The sequence below is a fragment of the Sus scrofa genome, chromosome 8, assembly GCF_000003025.6.
Source record: "Sus scrofa isolate TJ Tabasco breed Duroc chromosome 8, Sscrofa11.1, whole genome shotgun sequence".
Classification (NCBI taxonomy): domain Eukaryota; kingdom Metazoa; phylum Chordata; class Mammalia; order Artiodactyla; family Suidae; genus Sus; species Sus scrofa.
In genome coordinates, this window is record NC_010450.4 from 15099133 (window position 1) to 15124830 (window position 25698).

The window sequence follows — 25698 nt, forward strand, 5'->3', positions numbered from 1 at the left end:
TGAAGAAAAAAAAAAAAAAAAAAAAAAGGAGAAGGTCAAAAACCTGAAAGAAAATTTCAGATGGGCACTTGCCATCTGCCACTACACGAATTGAATCTCAAGCCACTGCAGCTGCTGACCCTCAGCACCCCCTGAGAGGAGCTCTGGGGGGAGATCAGGAGTGAGGCTCTCTGTGCTCTGGAAAAACTGGCAGAACAGGTCTTCGGATAGTTAGATATTGTCAGAAGAAGATTTTCTGAGCCCAATTCTTGCATCTCCTCGTATCTAGACAAGCACCAAAATCCTTCATGGTGGCAGCTCTTCTCTGGAATACTCGTAACCTTCCTGAGACTAGCAGCAACCTTCTGTAAAATGCGTGCTTGGTTGCATGTGCCTTCCCCCTTCCCCAAAACCTCATAAATACTCACCTCTTTGGAGCAGTTCTTCAGAGCTGTCTGAAATGCTGCGTCCTGGGCTAGAGTCCTCATTTTCCCCAGATGAAACTTAACTCTCAACTTTTAGGTTGTGTGTATTTCTTAAGTTGACAAATGAAATAAGGAAAGAAAGAGGAAGGAAAGAAGGAAGGAACGAAGGAAGGAAAGAAAGGGGAAAGAGAGAAAGAAATGCAGAGGGAGGAAAGGAAAGAAAGCAAGGGAGAGGGAGAAAAGAGAAGAAAAAAGTAGTGGCATAAGTGGAAAGGTGTGGTCCCCACTATAAACCACCAGCAATTTAGAATTCACCGCCTGTACTGGTTTGCTGGTGCCCTGTAACAAAGTACCATTAACTGGGTGGCTTAAACCGCAGAGGTCTCTGGTCTCACAGTTCCGGAGGGTTGCGGTCTGAAGCTGAGGTCTCAGCAGGGTGGGTTCTGTTGAGGGCCTTGAGGGAAGGATCCGTCGCAGACTTTCCGCCTGATCTGAAGATGGTGATTTTCTCCTTCTGTCTCCGGTGGGCTGCCCTCTGTGTTAAGTGACGTGACCTCTCCCTCTACGGGCATCAGCCATACCAGCTTGAGGCCCACTCTAATGACCTCATCTTAACTTGATCATGCCGGTTTAAAAAACACAAAAACAAAAACCTGTCTCCAAATAAGGTCACATTCTGAGGCCCTGGAAGATGCTACCATATCCTTTGAGGTGTGCAGTGGGCGGAGGGGAGAGGGGGAGTATACGGATCAACCTGTGACACCACATGACTATAATTTAAAGCCTTGGGTTTTGTTCCTGGAAACCTAGTCGTTTCGGTGTTCTCTAGATCACTGAAGGGTACTTCCAAATATTCATACCACAAACCTAGAAGTCCCAGACAGCCTTCCCTCTCTCCCCTACCCTCGCCCAATCCATCGCAAATCCTCATTTATTTTGCTTCCTAAACACCTCTCCAGGCCATCCGTATCTCCTCTGCCACCACCTGAGTACAAACTAAGTCACCACTCATATCCATCTCTATCTGCTTCTGTGAGATCCTTCCTCTGCTAGAGTCAGAATGTTCTTTTCAAAGGGCAGATGACCAGCCTCCTTCTTAAAACCCTTCAGTGGTACCCATTTGCTCACCCAGTGAAGACATTGTACCACGTGCCCCCTGCCAACCTCTGTGGCCTTCTCTGTCACCGTGCTCTCCCAGGCTCACTCCCAGGCTCTCGGAATTCAGATTCTCCATGTCCCTCCAGCACAGCGGATGCTCTATATCCCCCCTCACTCTCAATCCAAGTTCTAGTTCTTCAGCAAAAGCTCCCTCACAGTCAGTCCCCCTTGTAGAGCATCAGAACATTTATTGGCATTCATCTCTCCAGCAGTTTACTGTTACTTATGAAATGATTGCTTCAATATCTTTCTCCACCTCCTCTCAGGTGTAAGCTCCATGACAACACAAATGTGTTTTTTGTTAATACACTCCTGTCATTAACCTAAGTCCTCATACATAGTTTGCTCTCAGAATGTATGATAATGTTAAAAATTTAATGGTTTGCTACCAGAATCCTTTAAAAAAAATCCATAGGCAGGAGTTCCCATTATGGCTCAGCAGTAACGAGCCCAACTAATATCCGTGAGGATGCAGGTTCCATCCCTGGCCTTGGTCAGTGGGCTAAGGATCCAACGTTGCCATGAGCTGTGGTGTAGGTCACAGACACAGCTCGGATCCAGTGTGGCTGTGGCTGTGGCTGTGGCTGTGAAGCTACGGCTCTGATTTGACCCCTAGCCTGGGAACTTCCATTTGCCGTGAGTGTGGCCCTAGAAAAGGCAAAAAGAGCAAAAAAAAAAAAAAGAAGAAGAAGGAAGGAACATTAAAATTAGGCCCATGGACCTAAAATGAAGCAGGAGGCCAACAGTTTCAGGTGCTGTTTCCCTTAAGAACCATCAAGGTGCTTATGGGAACTGATGTTCGCAGTGCTGGTACCTTGGTGGGATCAGGACAGATCCTGACACTATTTTTTTGTTGTTGTTTTTGTTTTGTTTTGTTTTGTCTTTTTTTGCTATTTCTTGGGCCGCTCCCGCGGCATATGGAAGTTCCCAGGCTAGGGGTCGAATCGGAGCTGTAGCCGCCGGCCTACGCCAGAGCCACAGCAACTTGGGATCCGAGCCGCGTCTGCAACCTACACCACAGCTCACAGCAATGCTGGATCCCTAACCCACTGAGCAAGGCCAGGGATCGAACCTGCAACGTCATGGTTCGTAGTCGGATTCGTTAACCACTGCACCACGACGGGAACTCCCCTGACACTATTTTTATCACTGAATACGGTACTGTCGCTTTGTTCAGCTGCATCATGACACTCCTTTTCTTAACTTACTAGCTGCATTACTCATCTCTTCAGAAGCATTTTCCCTTGTTTTTTAAGATTTTTATAGCCACAGTTAACTTTGCACAACTTCGATTCCAGAACCTCATTTTACTCATGACAAATTGGGGCCCAGAGCAATAAAACGGTTCACTACCCTGCAACCAGTCCCCTCTTTAATACTGAGTAAGTTGCAAAAAGTCATTCCAACCAATAGCTTGTAAACCCAAATGTCATTTCACCCACTTAAGAGTAGTTTCTCCCTAGAATCTCTTTATGCTGATTCACTCTTCAAAGAGACCGTTGACTCTGATGATCCAGCATTTACTACCCTACCCACAAGGGGACCAGAGCCTTTGTCTTCCAAATCAGGGCCTCTGTGTGAGTGCCTGGGGACACTATTGAAAATCACTCAGGGGCAGCCGGTCTACAGCCGGACTGTCCCAAGGAAGCCAGGATGTAGGGTCGCATTACCACATTTCTTCAGAACGGTCACACCTAGAGAAGCTCAGTAAGCACCGAGTTACATCTTCTCCTGGCCTCTGAGGAATCGCCTCTGCTGAGGGAAATGGGCAGCACTCCTGCTTGGTTCCTCATGGCTCTCACCAGTGCAACTGCTGAACTTGGCCTGTTTCCAGTCCCGCTCTCCACCGTGCTTACCTGGCAGACACAAACAGGAAGAGGTGATCTAAAAACTGACATCAGGGAGTTCCTGTCATGGCTCAGTGGTTAATGAACCCGCCCAGCATCCATGAGGGTGCGGGTTCAATCCCTGGCCTTGCTCAGTGGGTTAAGGATCCAGAGGTGCAGTGAGCTGTGGTGTAGGTCTCGGGACATGGCTCTGAACCCACATTGCTGTGGCTGTGGTGTAGGCTGGCAGCTACAGCTCTGATCCCACCCCTGGCCTGGGAATCTCCATATGCTGTGGGTGCAGCCCTAAAAATAAATAAATAAATAATAAATAAATAAATACATACATACATACTGACATCAGTTTAAGAAAAAAAAAAAAAAAAGATGCTTCTGTTGAGGACCTGGGGTGCTTTTTCCTCACAAGTTATGGTTAATCTTTGCTAACTTCTGTTATCCTGAAGAAGTAACACTATGCTTCCTGCTTGATCCTTCTGTTTCTTCTCCAGAACACAATCAATGCAGTTATGCACACACACACACACACAGACACACACACACACATGCACTGAAAACTAGAAGCTTGAGAAAAATTAATTTGCTCATCTGGTCAAAAGTGAAATCACACATGCCAGGGAAGCATTGTGTTCCATCCTGTTGCTTTGTCATTGGGAACTTTTAAGGGTCCAGACTGAAAGCAAATAAATAGGATTTCCTGGAATTTTGTGGAGTAGGTTAGAGCCAAATTGTGAAGTCAAAGTTTGTCTAGACTCCTGTTTCTTTAGGGAATCACATACACTGAAATTTAACCCGGATTCAACCACATTGCCTTTAACCACTCCAGTGGGCTGACTTACCTTTCCTGATGACGTGTTAAAAATATTAAGACCTGGGAGTTCCCTGATGGCCTAGCACTTAAGGATCTGGCATTGTCCCTACTGTGATCTAGTTCAGTCCCTGGCAAAGGAGGTTCCTCGTGCCATGGGTGCAGCCAAATATATATGTGTGTGTGTGTGTGTGTGTGTGTGTGTGTGTGTATGTATATATATGAACCTGCTTAAAAGTTCAGAGATTTCAACACTGTGTAGTAGAATAAAGAGTATTTCCACTTTTCCATTCTGTAACCTCATACACTAGCCGTTGATGGTATTATTTCAGGCAAGCCCTAGACCATCAAAAAATCAAATTCGGTTGCTTTATTTGCCCTTTTTTTTTTCCACTAACTCAGTACTAGCTCTGACTACACAGATACCAAAAATAAAAACCAAAGAAAAAGTATACAATGTCCTCTCAATACTGTGAGGTTTGGGAGAAATCATTCAATAGTAACTAAAAGCATGGGAGCGCATTATTGTTAGTGCCTTGTATTTCCATTCTTCCCAGAAAACTGATGCAGCTATCAAATGTCTGACTTTCCTCTGCTGGTTGAGGAAAGATATACCAGCCTGCATTTGTCTCTGGGGTTGCCGAATTTCCCATCCTATGTTGAGCGCCCATGTCTTAGCACAGTGAGACACTACTTGAACTTTAAAAGCAGCCTTTCCTCAAATACAGCAGAACCCAATATTACTAGAACAAATTAAATAAACAGTTCAGTGCAAACATTTATTTTTAATATTTGGTCAGGAAAATGTTAATGTGATGGTTTAAAGGAAAAATCATATGCTAGTTATTATTAATGATACATGATTAATTATTATGTAAAAATTAAGCAGAAAAATATCTAAAGACACGAATAAAATTCAGGTTGTATGTAGGCCAACAAGATAGAGTTCTTGCTTTAAAGCTCTTGTTTTAAAGCTCTTTAAAGCATGAATCTTTCTTTAAATAATGAGATTTTTAATGTTACCATTACCATACTATAGAAAGGTATAAAGACGAATATTCTAAGCATTCTGCTCTCAATGATCTTACGAAGAAAATGAATGAGATAAACACTAATAAATATTCAATGCTTCCAAAACAGGGCAACCCTGCAACCTTACCTTATATGGTTGTCGTAAACTTAATGACTACTTATTTGTACAATGTTTGAAACAGATACATAGTAGTAGGCATTAAATATATGTTTATTAGACTTCAATAAATAAATACATACAATATATGTGCCATAAGAAAGGTATAAGCAAACATGACATATGAAAGGGAAACAAAGACATATAAAAATGATTGAAACAAATTGATGTATAACATCGTCAAGAAATTGACATGTAGCAGATGGTTGAAAAGATGCAGGAAGATTTCATAAAGAAGGGGCTATAAAATGAATGGGAAAATCAACAACAGAACTTATTCAAGTTACTACAGCAAAAGGAAACACCATTACCCCAGGCACACAGAGTTGAGATAAATTCATCAAATAGTGAATAGACACAGATGACAAGAGTATAGGGTAGAATATTGAGTTTTAAAAGTGAGTCAGGTAGTAGTGAGATGCAGAGAATGTTTTTGCAATGCTTGTTAGTACTATAATATTTGATGATACTTAAATGGAGATAAATCCTTTAGAAGTAATCAGTCAGTCAGCTATCAGAGTCAAATGTATAGCTATATAATGGTCACTATGAATTATCACACACAACTTCAGCAATTAGTATTGCTTGTACTGAATGATAAAGCAATTAGTATAGCTATTAATATTGATTAATGTTGCTGCTATGATATTCTCATAAAATTGATCCCCTGGAAGATAAGGAATGTTTGACATTGATGTAGCTTTCACATTCAAGTTGGCATGCTTAGTCTTAAAGCTGTTGGTTACAGAATTGTCAGTCAAGAGTTTCTTAGAACCATCTCCTTTCTCACTCCTTCCCACATTACATTTATGGAGAAATACCTCCTGGAGAATAGTCAACTCTGTTTTCTTCTCTTAGCAATGAAATTTTATGTTTCACATCTTTACGTTCCATCTCAAGGCCAGACTGTCTCTACTGGTGGGTTGAGAACTGATTGAGAGCAAAGTCCATCGTGTTCATTCTTGTAAGCTCTAGCATCTAGCACAGCATCGTATGGTAAATCCTTTTGAACTATGATTTGGATGGGATTGGATTGGATTGGATTGATCAAAATAAATAAGACATAAACCAATCCTCCCTTTCGTATTTTAAAACTATTTCTTATTTGGATAAAAAGTGAAAAATACATAGAATGATATTTAAACTGCCTTGGACATAGGCTACTGTAAACAACCTATATTTAACCAGATAGAGGTGATTAGAAAACTGAAAATGATTTCATCATCATTGGCTGATAATTTATATTGAATACATTCCATCAAGGTGTATTACTGAAAGTAACATTAATTGAAAGTAAAAAGCTTTAAATAAGCCCTGTTTAAAAATAGCTCATCATGTATATGTTGGAAAAAACTCTTTGTATCACAGGTTTAGAGACATAGAAAGGCTTCATCGAAAATATATGAGACTTTTAGTACAATTAGCTCTCTTTAAGAAACAGGATAAAAAAACAACCTAACTTATCATATATCATGTTGATGTAATGCCTAGCAGAGTACATTTATTTAAACAATGGGAAAAGATCCTTGAAGTGTAAATGATATGCCACATTTGGTTATTAAACAAAAATTTCTACCAGTTAGCAAAGTATTACCTTAAAAGGACAAACTGTAACATAGGGATTTGCAGCAAACTCCTGACTTTTTTTTAACCAATGTGGCTTTAAATCCAAACACTTTGAGCAAATGGAAGTTCTAATAGTTTCTTGGACATGAACAGCTACCTATACATGTATTCCTTCATTAATTTATTGACTGTAAAATTATTAAAAAGTAATTTAAAGGTAAGGTAAAAAAGAGAAAGAACTTCTTAATTTTATATCTTTCCAGTCACCTTAAAATCTCACACAATGACTGGCAAAGTCTTCTCACTGAAAATCATATTTGGCCTAATATATGTGAAAATAAAGTATATCCGTGTTATTTGTATATGAAGACATTTTGTAAAAGGTAATCAGACATGCAATTCAACAAAGAGTGCCTAGAATTTGCATGGTTATGCTTGCAGCTCTCATTTATGGATGACAATTATTCTTTATAAACTAGTTGATAGAAGTGTACATTCTCTAGGTTGATTCTCCTTTTGTTGTTTTAACTTGATGGATGTGGCTAAGGAGTATTCTGTCGAGCTGTTGTAATAAGTCACAGAAGAGAAACAAAGCCTTTTTCTTCTAAACTTATAAGGCCTTGGAGACTGTGAAGATTTGAGAATTATTTTTCTCAAACATAAAGCAACAGAATAAGCCAGACATTAAGGGATGCATACTGAATGCTTCTATTTACGTCAAGCTCAAAAACAGGCACAACTAATCTCTGGTCCTGTCGGGGTAGTGATTACTTAACCTTGTAGTCAGACCTCTGGAATGACGGCAAATGGTGTGTTTTAGATGTGCATGCTGGTTACATGAGTGGGTTCAGTTTGTGACTATTTATTACCTGTTCGTTTATCTTTTGGGTATATGTTATTCAGCTGTAAGATGTACACAATTCAAGAATAATAATAAAGGAATAAAAATGAAAAGCATTCAGATTTCCTTTTCCTATAGTATACAGTTGCCAATATTATGCTCTAAGGGGCTCTTCTTAGTCACAGATAACAATAGTTGTGTTGTCTCAAAGACTGTTTAGCACCTTCCCTTTCTCTGCCGATTCAAATAGAGTAAAATTAGGACCTTTTCCAGGCTCTTCTTGAGCCCAACAAGAGCTCGACATGTAAATATTTGAAGCATGATGCATTTGACCCTCCAAAAATCTGTGCCCTGGGTTGCTGTGAGGAATTCCACAGACTTCCTCCCTTGTCGTAAGCATATTTGAAAATGTCATAACAGATTAAATTTAACACTAGTATATGGTTCAGGTATTCAGATTGCTGTCAGAAGTTCCCTTTCCGTGATTATCAACATTAATGATAATTTCATATTAAGGGGGAAAAAAAAAAGCACTGGCTTGGTTCGATTTATGAAGAGGGATAAGAACAGGCTGCAGTGTCAGCCCAGGATCCTCGCCACCCCCTACGTGAATCCATGAACCCCAGAATGGGCTCTGAGATTCTTTCTGTTTCAGGGAATACAGAAACCTATCTGGTTACCTCATCAAAACTAGTGACAGTTCAGTGTTCTAACAATGCCATGTACCCATAACTTAAATTGTTTCTGTAGCCACAGACACAATGGCCAACCTGAATTTTCAGGGCCAACTTTTGATGAAATATAAATGAGATATTTATTCATGCAAACCCATGCTTTTCTATTGCTCTACTAGTATAAAACAATGAATATTTTAAACAAAGTAGTTTGAATTGGAAAATTCCCGAAATACTGATTCAAGGACAGTGACCAGCCTCTTTACTGCTAAGCAGGCTTTGAGAACTGAATAAGCCTCAGCAAGACATGCCGTTGCCCAGATTTTTTGGTAAATAGAAAGCAACTAATTGTCCACCCAATAACTCTTCAAAAATATCTTCTCTCTGAATAGCACAGTCTACCTTCCAAGAGAAGAAGTCTCTTTAGGGGTAATAATGAACTTTGCATCTGTGTAATGTAATTTTCAGTAATAAAAAAATAACGATAGTCATTCAGCCAGTTTGTAGGGCATGATGCTGTCTACATTCCAATCACTAAATGAAACTTAAGGGATCTAGAAAATTAAACATCTGTCTTATTTCTCTATTTTTTCCAGATTATAACTTCCCCAGAGAAGGACTTTGTCATTCACATCCTTTAATTATTTGCTGGGTCTAGCCCAGTATATTTTCTGCCCAACATTTTATTATGAAAATTGTTAGACTAAAGTAGCTTTGTATTTTGGTCAAATAAAAAATGCTCACTCCAGATTACATGTAAATTCATCTTACTATATAAGTGTCTAATTTCTTTTTATACTATTCTAATTAGTTCCAGGAAACATTTGATATTAACTCTCACAGATGATATAACATCTTCCTTAGTCATTGATTTGTCAAAGAATCACTGTAGTTCAAGAATTTTCAACAATGCTATAAGTTAAACCAATGTATTTTTGAGAAAAAGCATGGTTGAGAAATTTGAGTGTGTGTATAGAAAATGTAAATCATTTTCAGTGACAAGATTCAACTCAAATGTCATGCACTTATCATGAGCTTTTGATGTCTTTGGGATTTCTGGGTGGTTTGCCTGGTAGTTGGCTAGACCACAAGGATGCCAGCTTTGAGTATTGTTTGTATGTCATCCTGCATTTGCCTGGTGGCTGTGGATGTAGCTTGGGGGAGGTAGGGCCATGCAGTGACATAAGCTCTGATTCAACCCCTAGCCTGGGAACCTCTATTGTGGCCAGCCTAAAGCAAAAAAAAAAAAAGACCAGTGCTGACAGAGAGGCACCTGCCTGGCAGCATATAGGCTCAACTATGGTCACATGCTATGACCTTTGACTCTTTGAAGCAAAGCTAGCCAGGGACCACTCTCTCCTTATGCATGCTTTTACAACTCTGTTAGAGAAGTAGAGAAGTTCAGGAGGTGGGTGTACGCCTGATTAGATCTAGGATGTGGGTCAATCCGGCCCATCAGGGTGGACCTGGTCGGCGGTGTAGTTTGCAGATGTGCTCAATTGGATTGCGGGCTGTGGTGTGGTAGGCAGCCACAGCTCTGATTCAGTCCCTAGTCTGAGAACTTCCATATGCCACGGGTATAGCCCTTGAAGAAAAAAAAAAAAAAAAAAAAGGAGAAGGTCAAAAACCTGAAAGAAAATTTCAGATGGGCACTTGCCATCTGCCACTACACGAATTGAATCTCAAGCCACTGCAGCTGCTGACCCTCAGCACCCCTGAGAGGAGCTCTGGGGGAGATCAGGAGTGAGGCTCTCTGTGCTCTGGAAAAACGGGCAGAACAGGTCTTCGGATAGTTAGATATTGTCAGAAGATTTTCTGAGCCCAATTCTTGCATCTCCTCGTATCTAGAGAAGCACCAAAATCCTTCATGGTGGCAGCTCTTCTCCGGAATACTCGTAACCTTCCTGAGACTAGCAGCAACCTTCTGTAAAATGCGTGCTTGGTTGCATGTGCCTTCCCCTTCCCCAAAACTCATAAATACTCACCTCTTTGGAGCAGTTCTTCAGAGCTGTCTGAAATGCTGCGTCCTGGGCTAGAGTCCTCATTTTCCCCAGATGAAACTTAACTCTCAACTTTTAGGTTGTGTGTATTTCTTAAGTTGACAAATGAAATAAGGAAAGAAAGAGGAAGGAAAGAAGGAAGGAACGAAGGAAGGAAAGAAAGGGGAAAGAGAGAAAGAAATGCAGAGGGAGGAAAGGAAAGAAAGCAAGGGAGAGGGAGAAAAGAGAAGAAAAAAGTAGTGGCATAAGTGGAAAGGTGTGGTCCCCACTATAAACCACCAGCAATTTAGAATTCACCGCCTGTACTGGTTTGCTGGTGCCCTGTAACAAAGTACCATTAACTGGGTGGCTTAAACCGCAGAGGTCTCTGGTCTCACAGTTCCGGAGGGTTGCGGTCTGAAGCTGAGGTCTCAGCAGGGTGGGTTCTGTTGAGGGCCTTGAGGGAAGGATCCGTCGCAGACTTTCCGCCTGATCTGAAGATGGTGATTTTCTCCTTCTGTCTCCGGTGGGCTGCCCTCTGTGTTAAGTGACGTGACCTCTCCCTCTACGGGCATCAGCCATACCAGCTTGAGGCCACTCTAATGACCTCATCTTAACTTGATCATGCCGGTTTAAAAAACACAAAAACAAAAACCTGTCTCCAAATAAGGTCACATTCTGAGGCCCTGGAAGATGCTACCATATCCTTTGAGGTGTGCAGTGGGCGGAGGGGAGAGGGGAGTGTACGGATCAACCTGTGACACCACATGACTATAATTTAAAGCCTTGGGTTTTGTTCCTGGAAACCTAGTCGTTTCGGTGTTCTCTAGATCACTGAAGGGTACTTCCAAATATTCATACCACAAACCTAGAAGTCCCAGACAGCCTTCCCTCTCTCCCCTACCCTCGCCCAATCCATCGCAAATCCTCATTTATTTTGCTTCCTAAACACCTCTCCAGGCCATCCGTATCTCCTCTGCCACCACCTGAGTACAAACTAAGTCACCACTCATATCCATCTCTATCTGCTTCTGTGAGATCCTTCCTCTGCTAGAGTCAGAATGTTCTTTTCAAAGGGCAGATGACCAGCCTCCTTCTTAAAACCCTTCAGTGGCACCCATTTGCTCACCCAGTGAAGACATTGTACCACGTGCCCCTGCCAACCTCTGTGGCCTTCTCTGTCACCATGCTCTCCAGGCTCACTCCCAGGCTCTCGGAATTCAGATTCTCCATGTCCTCCAGCACAATGGATGCTCTTATTCCCCTCACTCTCAATCCAAGTTCTAGTTCTTCAGCAAAAGCTCCTCACAGTCAGTCCCCCTTGTAGAGCATCAGGACATTTATTGGCATTCATCTCTCCAGCAGTTTACAGTTACTTATGAAATGATTGCTTCAATATCTTTCTCCACCTCCTCTCAGATGTGAGCTCCATGACAACACAGATGTGTTTTTTGTTAATACACTCCTGGCATTAACATAAGTCTCATACATAGTTTGCTCTCAGAATGTATGATAATGTTAAAATCTAATGGTTTGCTACCAGAATCTTTAAAAAAAATCCATAGGCAGGAGTTCCATTATGGCTCAGCAGTAACGAGCCCAACTAATATCCGTGAGGATGCAGGTTCATCCCTGGCTTGGTCAGTGGGCTAAGGATCCAACGTTGCCATGAGCTGTGGTGTAGGTCACAGACACAGCTCGGATCCAGTGTGGCTGTGGCTGTGGCTGTGGCTGTGAAGCTACGGCTCCGATTTGACCCCTAGCCTGGGAACTTCCATTTGCCGTGAGTGTGGCCCTAGAAAAGGCAAAAGAGCAAAAAAAAAAAAAGAAGAAGAAGGAAGGAACATTAAATTAGGCCATGGACCTAAAATGAAGCAGGAGGCCAACAGTTTCAGGTGCTGTTTCCCTTAAGAACATCAAGGTGCTTATGGGAACTGATGTTCGCAGTGCTGGTACCTTGGTGGGATCAGGACAGATCCTGACACTATTTTTTTGTTGTTGTTTTTGTTTTGTTTTGTTTTGTCTTTTTTTGCTATTTCTTGGGCCGCTCCGCGGCATATGGAAGTTCCCAGGCTAGGGGTCGAATCGGAGCTGTAGCCGCCGGCCTACGCCAGAGCCACAGCAACTTGGGATCCGAGCCGCGTCTGCAACCTATACCACAGCTCACAGCAATGCTGGATCCCTAACCCACTGAGCAAGGCCAGGGATCGAACCTGCAACGTCATGGTTCGTAGTCGGATTCGTTAACCACTGCACCAGACGGGAACTCCCTGACACTATTTTTATCATGAATACGGTACTGTCGCTTTGTTCAGCTGCATCATGACACTCCTTTTCTTAACTTACTAGCTGCATTACTCATCTCTTCAGAGCATTTTCCCTTGTTTTTTAAGATTTTTATAGCCACAGTTAACTTTGCACAACTTCGATCCAGAACCTCATTTACTCATGACAAATGGGGCCCAGAGAATAAACGGTTCACTACCCTGCAACCAGTCCCTCTTTAATACTGAGTAAGTTGCAAAAGTCATTCCAACCAATAGCTTGTAAACCAAATGTCATTTCACCCACTTAAGAGTAGTTTCTCCCTAGAATCTCTTTATGCTGATTCACTCTTCAAAGAGACCGTTGGACTCTGATGATCCAGCATTTACTACCCTACCCACAAGGGGACCAGAGCCTTTGTCTTCCAAATCAGGGCCTCTGTGTGAGTGCCTGGGGACACTATTGAAAATCACTCAGGGGCAGCGGTCTACAGCCGGACTGTCCCAAGGAAGCCAGGATGTAGGGTCGCATTACCACATTCTTCAGAACGGTCACACCTAGAGAAGCTCAGTAAGCACCGAGTTACATTCTTCTCCTGGCCTCTGAGGAATCGCCTCTGCTGAGGGAAATGGGCAGCACTCCTGCTTGGTTCTCATGGCTCTCACCAGTGCAACTGCTGAACTTGGCCGTTTCCAGTCCCGCTCTCCACCGTCTTACCTGGCAGACACAAACAGGAAGAGGTGATCTAAAAACTGACATCAGGGAGTTCTGTCATGGCTCAGTGGTTAATGAACCGCCCAGCATCCATGAGGGTGCGGGTTCAATCCTGGCTTGCTCAGTGGGTTAAGGATCCAGAGGTGCAGTGAGCTGTGGTGTAGGTCTCGGACATGCTCTGAACCACATTGCTGTGGCTTGGTGTAGGCTGGCAGCTAAGCTCTGATCCCACCCCTGGCCTGGGAATCTCCATATGCTGTGGGTGCAGCCCTAAAATAAATAAATAAATAATAAATAAATAAATACATACATACATACTGAATCAGTTTAAGAAAAAAAAAAAAAAAAAGATGCTTCTGTTGAGGACCTGGGGTGCTTTTTCCTCACAAGTTATGGTTAATCTTTGCTAACTTCTGTTATCCTGAAGAAGTAACACTATGCTTCCTGCTTGATCCTTCTGTTTCTTCTCCAGAACACAATCAATGCAGTTATGCACACACACACACACACAGACACACACACACACATGCACTGAAAACTAGAAGCTTGAGAAAAATTAATTTGCTCATCTGGTCAAAAGTGAAATCACACATGCCAGGGAAGCATTGTGTTCCATCCTGTTGCTTTGTCATTGGGAACTTTTAAGGGTCCAGACTGAAAGCAAATAAATAGGATTTCCTGGAATTTTGTGGAGTAGGTTAGAGCCAAATTGTGAAGTCAAAGTTTGTCTAGACTCCTGTTTCTTTAGGGAATCACATGCACTGAAATTTAACCTGGATTCAACCACATTGCCTTTAACCACTCCAGTGGGCTGACTTACCTTTCCTGATGACGTGTTAAAAATATTAAGACCTGGGAGTTCCCTGATGGCCTAGCACTTAAGGATCTGGCATTGTCCCTACTGTAATCTAGTTCAGTCCCTGGCAAAGGAGGTTCCTCGTGCCATGGGTGCAGCCAAATATATATGTGTGTGTGTGTGTGTGTGTGTGTGTATGTATATATATGAACCTGCTTAAAAGTTCAGAGATTTCAACACTGTGTAGTAGAATAAAGAGTATTTCCACTTTTCCATTCTGTAACCTCATACACTAGCCGTTGATGGTATTATTTCAGGCAAGCCCTAGACCATCAAAAAATCAAATTCGGTTGCTTTATTTGCCCTTTTTTTTTTCCACTAACTCAGTACTAGCTCTGACTACACAGATACCAAAAATAAAAACCAAAGAAAAAGTATACAATGTCCTCTCAATACTGTGAGGTTTGGGAGAAATCATTCAATAGTAACTAAAAGCATGGGAGCGCATTATTGTTAGTGCCTTGTATTTCCATTCTTCCCAGAAAACTGATGCAGCTATCAAATGTCTGACTTTCCTCTGCTGGTTGAGGAAAGATATACCAGCCTGCATTTGTCTCTGGGGTTGCCGAATTTCCCATCCTATGTTGAGCGCCCATGTCTTAGCACAGTGAGACACTACTTGAACTTTAAAAGCAGCCTTTGCTCAAATACAGCAGAACCCAATATTACTAGAACAAATTAAATAAACAGTTCAGTGCAAACATTTATTTTTAATATTTGGTCAGGAAAATGTTAATGTGATGGTTTAAAGGAAAAATCATATGCTAGTTATTATTAATGATACATGATTAATTATTATGTAAAAATTAAGCAGAAAAATATCTAAAGACACGAATAAAATTCAGGTTGTATGTAGGCCAACAAGATAGAGTTCTTGCTTTAAAGCTCTTGTTTTAAAGCTCTTTAAAGCATGAATCTTTCTTTAAATAATGAGATTTTTAATGTTACCATTACCATACTATAGAAAGGTATAAAGACGAATATTCTAAGCATTCTGCTCTCAATGATCTTACGAAGAAAATGAATGAGATAAACACTAATAAATATTCAATGCTTCCAAAACAGGGCAACCCTGCAACCTTACCTTATATGGTTGTCGTAAACTTAATGACTACTTATTTGTACAATGTTTGAAACAGATACATAGTAGTAGGCATTAAATATATGTTTATTAGACTTCAATAAATAAATACATACAATATATGTGCCATAAGAAAGGTATAAGCAAACATGACATATGAAAGGGAAACAAAGACATATAAAAATGACTGAAACAAATTGATGTATAACATCGTCAAGAAATTGACATGTAGCAGATGGTTGAAAAGATGCAGGAAGATTTCATAAGAAGGGGCTATAAAATGAATGGGAAAATCAACAACAGAACTTATTCAAGTTACTACAGCAAAAGGAAACACCATTACCCCAGGCACACAGAGTTGAGATAAATTCATCAAATAGTGAATAGACACAGATGACAAGAGTATAGGGTAGAATATTGAGTTTTAAAAGTGAGTCAGGTAGTAGTGAGATGCAGAGAATGTTTTTGCAATGCTTGTTAGTACTATAATATTTGATGATACTTAAATGGAGATAAATCCTTTAGAAGTAATCAGTCAGTCAGCTATCAGAGTCAAATGTATAGCTATATAATGGTCACTATGAATTATCACACACAACTTCAGCAATTAGTATTGCTTGTACTGAATGATAAAGCAATTAGTATAGCTATTAATATTGATTAATGTTGCTGCTATGATATTCTCATAAAATTGATCCCCTGGAAGATAAGGAATGTTTGACATTGATGTAGCTTTCACATTCAAGTTGGCATGCTTAGTCTTAAAGCTGTTGGTTACAGAATTGTCAGTCAAGAGTTTCTTAGAACCATCTCCTTTCTCACTCCTTCCCACATTACATTTATGGAGAAATACCTCCTGGAGAATAGTCAACTCTGTTTTCTTCTCTTAGCAATGAAATTTTATGTTTCACATCTTTACGTTCCATCTCAAGGCCAGACTGTCTCTACTGGTGGGTTGAGAACTGATTGAGAGCAAAGTCCATCGTGTTCATTCTTGTAAGCTCTAGCATCTAGCACAGCATCGTATGGTAAATCCTTTTGAACTATGATTTGGATGGGATTGGATTGGATTGGATTGATCAAAATAAATAAGACATAAACCAATCCTCCCTTTCGTATTTTAAAACTATTTCTTATTTGGATAAAAAGTGAAAAATACATAGAATGATATTTAAACTGCCTTGGACATAGGCTACTGTAAACAACCTATATTTAACCAGATAGAGGTGATTAGAAAACTGAAAATGATTTCATCATCATTGGCTGATAATTTATATTGAATACATTCCATCAAGGTGTATTACTGAAAGTAACATTAATTGAAAGTAAAAAGCTTTAAATAAGCCCTGTTTAAAAATAGCTCATCATGTATATGTTGGAAAAAACTCTTTGTATCACAGGTTTAGAGACATAGAAAGGCTTCATCGAAAATATATGAGACTTTTAGTACAATTAGCTCTCTTTAAGAAACAGGATAAAAAAACAACCTAACTTATCATATATCATGTTGATGTAATGCCTAGCAGAGTACATTTATTTAAACAATGGGAAAAGATCCTTGAAGTGTAAATGATATGCCACATTTGGTTATTAAACAAAAATTTCTACCAGTTAGCAAAGTATTACCTTAAAAGGACAAACTGTAACATAGGGATTTGCAGCAAACTCCTGACTTTTTTTTAACCAATGTGGCTTTAAATCCAAACACTTTGAGCAAATGGAAGTTCTAATAGTTTCTTGGACATGAACAGCTACCTATACATGTATTCCTTCATTAATTTATTGACTGTAAAATGATTAAAAAGTAATTTAAAGGTAAGGTAAAAAAGAGAAAGAACTTCTTAATTTTATATCTTTCCAGTCACCTTAAAATCTCACACAATGACTGGCAAAGTCTTCTCACTGAAAATCATATTTGGCCTAATATATGTGAAAATAAAGTATATCCGTGTTATTTGTATATGAAGACATTTTGTAAAAGGTAATCAGACATGCAATTCAACAAAGAGTGCCTAGAATTTGCATGGTTATGCTTGCAGCTCTCATTTATGGATGACAATTATTCTTTATAAACTAGTTGATAGAAGTGTACATTCTCTAGGTTGATTCTCCTTTTGTTGTTTTAACTTGATGGATGTGGCTAAGGAGTATTCTGTCGAGCTGTTGTAATAAGTCACAGAAGAGAAACAAAGCCTTTTTCTTCTAAACTTATAAGGCCTTGGAGACTGTGACGATTTGAGAATTATTTTTCTCAAACATAAAGCAACAGAATAAGCCAGACATTAAGGGATGCATACTGAATGCTTCTATTTACGTCAAGCTCAAAAACAGGCACAACTAATCTCTGGTCCTGTCGGGGTAGTGATTACTTAACCTTGTAGTCAGACCTCTGGAATGACGGCAAATGGTGTGTTTTAGATGTGCATGCTGGTTACATGAGTGGGTTCAGTTTGTGACTATTTATTACCTGTTCGTTTATCTTTTGGGTATATGTTATTCAGCTGTAAGATGTACACAATTCAAGAATAATAATAAAGGAATAAAAATGAAAAGCATTCAGATTTCCTTTTCCTATAGTATACAGTTGCCAATATTATGCTCTAAGGGGCTCTTCTTAGTCACAGATAACAATAGTTGTGTTGTCTCAAAGACTGTTTAGCAGCAGAACCAGCCTTTTGGATCTTTTGCTTCTCTATTTCCTGATTTTTATTTTTTCAATCACACATTAAGCAAACCTCTCAGGCCCATGACACAGCCTGCTGGTAGGAAGCCTGTTAACCTTTCTCGATGACCTAACACCATATGCCATGTTAACAGGTGAGTTGTGTGAGGAGAAACTGGACTTCTGTGCCCAGGACCTGAACCCCTGCCAGCACGACTCCAAGTGCATCCTGACGCCGAAGGGATTCAAGTAAGTCTGAGGCGGCCTTGGGGCTCCCAGTCCTGGGAGGAGGGCCTTTCTTTAAGGAACCCCTTCTTTCAGGACCCAGCTTCACACCTTTGCCCCGGATTAATAGGATATAACTCTCCAGTGTCTGTGGCATTTTTATAAATGTTTATATACAGCGTGGAGTCTTTTCAGTACACTAAAGAAAATGAAAGAAAATATTTCCTTTTGTTTTGTGACTCTTCCTGGGAACTCATGTATGAAATAAAATAGCCTTCGGATATGTTTACTTAGATTTATTTGAAGGCCAACTACATTTATAATATCCCCTGGGTGTTCTTTTATCTGAATGGAAGTCTGTGGTAAAATAGAGAGTTTAATTTAATATAAGTGAAAATGTTTTGGCTGCAATAACACTTTAAGTAGCCAAGCAGAAGAAGACAGAGTGACCTTATGTCCCCCAATGTCCCAGTATCCGTTTATGCCTGTTGTCTCAGTATAATTATTACTGGTGTCCCCTTTGCCTCACCTACGTCTTGTGTGGGATGAGAAAGCATGCAGTCACTCCAGGTAGCAGTCTCCTGAAATATATTTGGTATCCAGTGAAATCCCTTTGCCACAAGCAATTCTGATTCCCTAAAATATTCTGAAATATTTTAAGGGTCTATCACCAACAGCTTCTTAGAGAGTAGTTTAAAAATCATCTGGTCAAAATTCTCTCTTTTTTTTTTTCTTTTTGCTTTTCAGGGCCATACCCACAGCATGTGGAAGGTGAAAGTTCCCAGGCTAGGGATCGAACTGGAGCTGTAGCGTCTGACCAATACCACAGCCACAGCAACACAGGATCTGAGCCACATCTGCGACCTACATCATAGCTCATGGCAACGCTGGATTCTTAACCCACTGAGCAAGGCCAGGAATCGAACCTGCCTCCTTATGGATACTCTTTGGGTCTGTTACTACTGAGCCACAACGGGAATTCCCTAGAGAATATTTTGATTCAATTCTATTTAAAATTCATTATTTTAAAATATACAGATATAGTTGCAACACCTGCTAATGTTGTTTGATGCCTTTTTGAAAAAGAAAAGCATATATTTGATTCTTTCATTGTATTTTACTTCACAACCCATTGTGGAAAAAACAAAAGGCTTACTGAAATCTTTATTTTATGCAAAATTCTGCATTGCATTTTATATGTAATTTATTTTTCACTCCTAATGTCTTTGATCTGCTCACAAGTTTGGGAAATTGAACATCCATCACTTACATAGCAGATATTATCATTTCTTAGAGAAATTAGTCAATAAAGCAGATGGTTTTCCAGAACTGTTTATCTACTCTGCTGGTTTCACAGAGCTCTTACAGTGTAATTATAAGATAAAGTAGTAGTAGGACAATGGAAATCATTAAAAAATTAGGAACTCATCCTCAAAATGACTAACTCATAATTCAGTATCTTCTGGTGCTGGAAGTTCCTGTTGTGGTTCAGCGGTAAGAGCCCCACTAGTATCATAAGGATTCGCGTTCAAGCCCTGGCCTTGTTCAGTAGGTTAAGGATCCGGTGTTGCTGTGAGCTGTGGTATAGGTCATAGCTGCGGCTGGGATCACGCACTGCTGCCGGCAGTTGTAGCTCCAATTTGACCCCTAGCCTGGGAACTTCCATATGCCGCAGGTGCAGTCCTAAAAAGCCACCCCCCCCAAAAAAAAACCCAACTTCTATTGCTATCCATTAGATTACGCATTCTTTATAATACATCTTACTGGATTATGGGTTACCATTGTTTTTAGCAGTTATTTGGGAGCTTGTATGTAGTTTAACAGAAAACAGATTAAGTCATAGTGTTTGCTCTTACTCCTATTTTATACATTATTGCATGTCATGGGAAAGGGAGTTGCAAAAACTTAAAAACCAAAACTATATATGAAGCTGCTAAGGAAAATTTCTGCTGACAGATATTGTTTGGACCACTTGTACTGTTACTTCAACTACATTTTCTTATTACTAAGCTAACGTAGCTGGTTTTACGCTTCTAGCTTTATTATATATCTCGTACATCTCCTAAATTGCTTTGAGATATTTTTAGACCATGATCTGCCATAAGCAGTATTTTCAAGCATGCATCTTACTTAGGCAACTTTGGGGCTTCTAAACAGTATAGTTTATTTTCTTTTCTTGCTTCCTCACTCCTTGTCAGATAATAGAGTTCAGAGAATGTGATACGTTTTATGGAGAATACAAACTTTAAGGAATTCTTAATTCGATATTTTCGTCCTCTTTTGAAACTCGGTCTGAGGAGCCAAAGACCAAAATGTTTGTCATAATGTGACTCCAACTTCTAATGGGCTTGAAAAATAGTATCTGTAGAGCAAAGAATATAAAATAGCTCTTAGATAGCCGCTATGGTGAATATGTGGTTCTCTTTCACTTTGATTTCTTTTCTCAGATAAATAATTCAGAGTGTTTCAAAGCATTTCTTCTTTCTTTTAATGCTCTGTACTTGAGCAGCTCTGCTCACGTTAACACTGATGGAAGCCCTTTTCTCAAGCCCTGTCCATCTCGTTGAGAATGTCATCGGCCACTTAGAATCCATTTAACTTCAGACTTGTTTACTTTGCTTTGTTACCATGTAGCATTAAAACCACTGGCTCTAGAGCGGGCATGTTTATGCAGGGAGCTCATTTTATTCCTTAATTCATATACACAGAGCTAAAAGTCTGTGGTACCCTTAGAGGGTATATACGCCCGTATGTTTTAATTCATCAGCTCTCTAGTAACTCTTAAATCTTTATTTAGCATTTTCAGACAAAACCCTTAGTATTCAATAAGATCTGAATTCACTAGGGTGTTTTTAAGTATTCTCATTCACTTAAATCCTAATAGGTTTGAAATAGAAAAGTGGATAATTAGTACTGTCTAAACCATAAAGACTCTTTAGAATTATGAAGACTCGCATAGAATTATTTTTTAAAAAACCTACTATTTATTGATCATGCATTATGTATCAAACACTGTACTAATTATTTTGCAGAGGGTGTTTTTATTTAATCTTGTAACAAACCTGTGAGATGGAAGTTATTATATACTTATTACAGATGAGGAAAGAGACATCTGAGAGATTAAGTAATGTAGTCAAGATTACATACACTTAAGGATGAAACCAGAATGCAAAAATAGTTCTGCCTAACTGCATAGTCCAAATTCTTTGGCCAAAACATCACTTCCTGGTTTATTTGTTTTTTTTTAAAGTCAGTGAACCCTTTCTTAAACCCCAAACAGAAACCCACATTGGAAGCTCCACAAAGCATAGTGTCATAGCCGCTAAACACGTGCCATATTGCTTTCCTTGGACACCGTTAAAGTCTTGCATTGCTGGTGTCATAGCTAGAGACTCCAGTCATCAGCCTGGGTGAAAGGCTGGTTTTAAAGGGAATCCCTAGTAATTCACTGGCGAATGGCCTAGGGCGATGGTTAGAAATTCAGGCTTGGGTTCAGTTCCTGGCTGTGGCACTTATGCATTGGCTCTCCTTGGGCGAGGCTTTTAACCTGTGTGTCCCTTGTTTCCTTACTACAGAATAGAGTCATGGTATTACTGCTCTCACAAGGCTGAGAATTCACTGGAGAGAATCCAGTGAATTCATATATGCCAAGTGATCAGAACAGGGCCCAAAACAGAGAAAGTACCCAAAGAAAACATCAGCTGTTATTATCCTTGGTTCTTCAACATCAGCACAGCCAAGACCCCTTCAGCCCTGCGCCACCAGAGTGAATAGGCTTCAAAGCTGTCCTGAGATGGGCCCCAGGAGTTTTGTGGCAGCTCCCCTGCTGCACCCAATTAGGTCTGCCCCCATACTGCCATAATGACGATCTGGATTCATGGTGAATTAGATATCCAGTGTTCGCATATGTGCTTCTCACAAAATTAGTTTTTACTCAAATGTATCCAGTCTCTCCTGGGAAATGTAAAATGTGAATAGTTCCAAAAAATAGGCTTGGCATTCCTGTCCTGGCTCAGTGGTAACGAACCGGACTAGTATCCGTAAGGACACCAATTCCATCCCTGGCCTTGCTCAGTGGGTTAAAAATCCTATCTGGCATTGCTGAGAGCTGTGGTGTAGGTTGCAGACATGGCTCAGCTCCTGCATTGCTGTGGCTGTGGTGTAGGCCGGCAGCTACAGCTGCAAGTCAACCCCTAGCCTAGGAACTTCTATATGCCGTGGGTGCGGCCCTGAAAAGACAAAAAAAAATAAAAAATAAAAGCTTAATATTCTAGTAAATTTTACAGCACAGCACTTTTAACATATCAGCAGCTCAGATGAATTAGACAGCTGAGAAGAAAGCGGAAGAAAGGAGGGAGGAACCCTGGTGAGATTGTTCTGCTCCCACCTGGATTGTGGGCACTCACCGTCATCAGAGAGGGAACATGGCTGTTCTGATCGATCACAGCGAGAAACACCATGGAATACTTTGCAGATCCAGTACTGTTTTCCAGGCATCTGTTAATTTTTCGACTTTACGAGGCTGTGACTTTTCAAAGATGGTGCTGGTTGTTTGCTATAGATGAAATACAACTGTTTCACTTGTCTGGGCTCAGTTGGGTTTGAAATGATTTACCTGCTTGTACAAACAGATGCGACTGCACACCAGGCTACATAGGTGAACACTGTGACATTGACTTTGACGACTGCCAAGATAACAAGTGTAAAAATGGAGCCCACTGCACCGACGCAGTGAACGGCTATACATGCATCTGCCCCGAAGGTTACAGGTAAAAAGCACAATTACACCTGGGTATTTAGAATTGTCTTACAAGACACAATTCGTATTGTCAATTAAGTAACATCTAACCAACCTATTTTTTTTTTTCTATGTATTCTTTAGTGGCTTGTTTTGTGAGTTTTCTCCACCCATGGTCCTCCCTCGTACCAGTCCCTGTGATAATTTTGATTGTCAGAATGGAGCTCAGTGCATCATCCGACTAAATGAGCCAATATGTCAATGTTTACCTGGATACCAGGGCGAGAAGTGTGAAAAATTGGTCAGTGTGAATTTTGTAAACAAGGAGTCTTATCTTCAAATCCCTTCCGCCAAGGTTCGGCCTCAAACAAACATCACTCTTCAGGTAAGATTTCCTCACAACCAAGAGATGATCAGCCTCAGAGCATAAACATAGGTGGTGGTTTGTGAGTGATATTATTTCTTAAACAGATCATTACAGATGGCATTGCCACAATGACAGAGAATGCTGCTTGGCTGAAAAAAGCTTGTGTTTCTGTTCTTCTCCCTAACATTTGTATCTTTCAAATCTCAATGGGAACCAGGTATTTTTATTCACTGCTTGATCATATAAAGCCCACACAGAGAGCAACAAAGTATATCTCTTTGTTTTGTGCTCAGGTAGTGGCATTTTATTCATATATTTTTGTGATGGGGGGAGGGATGGGGTGAGCTTTCCTCAGGAAACCTGCAGGCGAGAGGAGCACAGGTGGGACAGAACACACCTCGGCAGAATATTCAGCCAAGTGTCTTTTAACCCAACTTGAAATTAACAAACTCAAATTTCATCCTAAGTCTTTTCACCAAGTCACCGTGTACCTTTGAGCAAGTCATTCAAACCACAAAGACTAGGTTAGCCTAGAATAGGGGTCATAAATTTAGGGTACCTAGGGCAAATGGGGGCTGCATATTTGTTTTATCAGGTAAGGCAGATATTTCAATATGTTTTGAATTCAGATGAGTGTAGCCAATTTCCTGTAGATCCCACTTCTTATTTTGTTTGCGCTGGCACTCCAGTGAGGTCTAGGGGCTTCTTGAGAAGTCAGGAGCAATGGAACCCTGGAGGGCTGATAGGACTTCTTTATTTTTTCTTTCTTTTTTTTTTTTTTTTTGGCTGCCACACAGCCTATGGAGTTCTGGGGCCAGGGATCAGATCCAAGCCACAGTTGTGACCTAGGTCCCTATGGCACAGCACAAGCAACACCAGATCCCTAACCCACTGTGCGTGGCTAGGGATCAAACCCCATCCCAATGTACCTCAGTGGGAACTCCTAGACCTTCTTTAAAAAGCCTGTCTCCTTGGAGTTTCCAGTGTGGTGCAGCAGGTTAAGCATCCAGTGTTATCTCTGTGGTGAGGGTTTGATCCCTGGCTGGGGAACTTCCATATGCAGTGGATGCAGCCAAAAAAAAAAGAAGCCTGTCTCTGTACTTTCCAGCATTGGCTACTGAGGTTGCTATGAAAAATACCCAGTGGTGTTCAAGCTTAAGTTCTAACTTTTACTGACCTGCTCCTTCAAAAGCCCCCAAAAATCAGAAAGTAGGATAAAAATAGACTTCCTGGAGTTCCCGTCGTGGCGCAGTGGTTAACGAATCCGACTAGGAACCATGAGGTTTCGGGTTCGTCTCTGCCCTTGCTCAGTGGGTTAACGATCCGGCGTTGCCGTGAGCTGTGGTGTAGGTTGCAGACGCATCTCAGATCCCGCATTGCTGTGGCTCTGGCGTAGGCCAGTGGCTACAGCTCCGATTCGACCCCTAGCCTGGGAACTTCCATATGCCGCAGGAGTGGCCCAAAGAAATAGCAAAAAGACAAAAATAAAATAAAATAAAATAGACTTCCTCCTAATCATGCTATAATTATAAAGAATTTTTTTCCTAACATGGAATATGAAAATCCATCTTGGTCAGTGCTGGCCAGTTTTAGATATGCCGTAAAAAATGCCCATAACAGGAGCAAAAGAGTAGGTAAGTGAAACTCTCCAGCAAAGGATGCTCTGAGCACATTCAGTGATGTTAACTTAAGTATTTGTTATTGTTCTTTTTAACAGAACAGATACATGATCATTTTATTCTTAACTAGATTTTGTCATTCTCTACTGTGACAATACAGCTTGATATCTAAAGGGGGAAGCTTGATTGAGTTTAAATTCTGTGAACTCTAATGATATGGAAAATATTTTTCAATTTTAATTTTCTGAAGTATAAATTATGCAATTTCTTGGTTTGGGCATATTTCATAGGAAATGAATTTTAAGCTTTATCATTGCCAATATGTACAGAAAGAGAATAAATATATGTTTATGGATGTAAGAAAAACTTTTTGAAGTTCTTTATGAATTTATTTGCAACCAAGTAATAATGAACAGGTCCTCTTTCAAGAAATCATTTCAGGGATTCCCATAGTGACTTAGCAATTAACACACCCGGCTAGCATCCATGAGGACACAGGTTCAATCCCTGGCCTTAGGTTGACCCCTCAGTGGGTCAGGGACCCGGCGTTGCCGTAAGCTGTGGTATAGGTCTCAGATGCGGCTCAGATCTCGTGTTGCTGTGGCTGTGGTGTAGGCTGGCGGCTGAAGCTCCCGCCACTTTGACTCCTGGCCAGGGAACTTCCATATGGCATGGGTGTGGCCCTAAAAAGACCAAAAAAAAAAAAAA

The 25698-nt window shown here is 40.5% G+C and overlaps 1 protein-coding gene across 1 annotated transcript in view; it reads left to right on the plus strand.

The window, feature by feature from the left end:
* The window catches only part of SLIT2 (slit guidance ligand 2), a 391090-nt gene that overhangs the window by 340707 nt on the left and 24685 nt on the right, over nucleotides 1–25698 (plus strand). Inside the window, 3 exon segments of the mRNA XM_021101059.1 lie at nucleotides 18197–18290; nucleotides 22898–23035; nucleotides 23149–23389. Of these exon segments, the coding sequence (XP_020956718.1) occupies nucleotides 18197–18290; nucleotides 22898–23035; nucleotides 23149–23389 (473 nt within the window).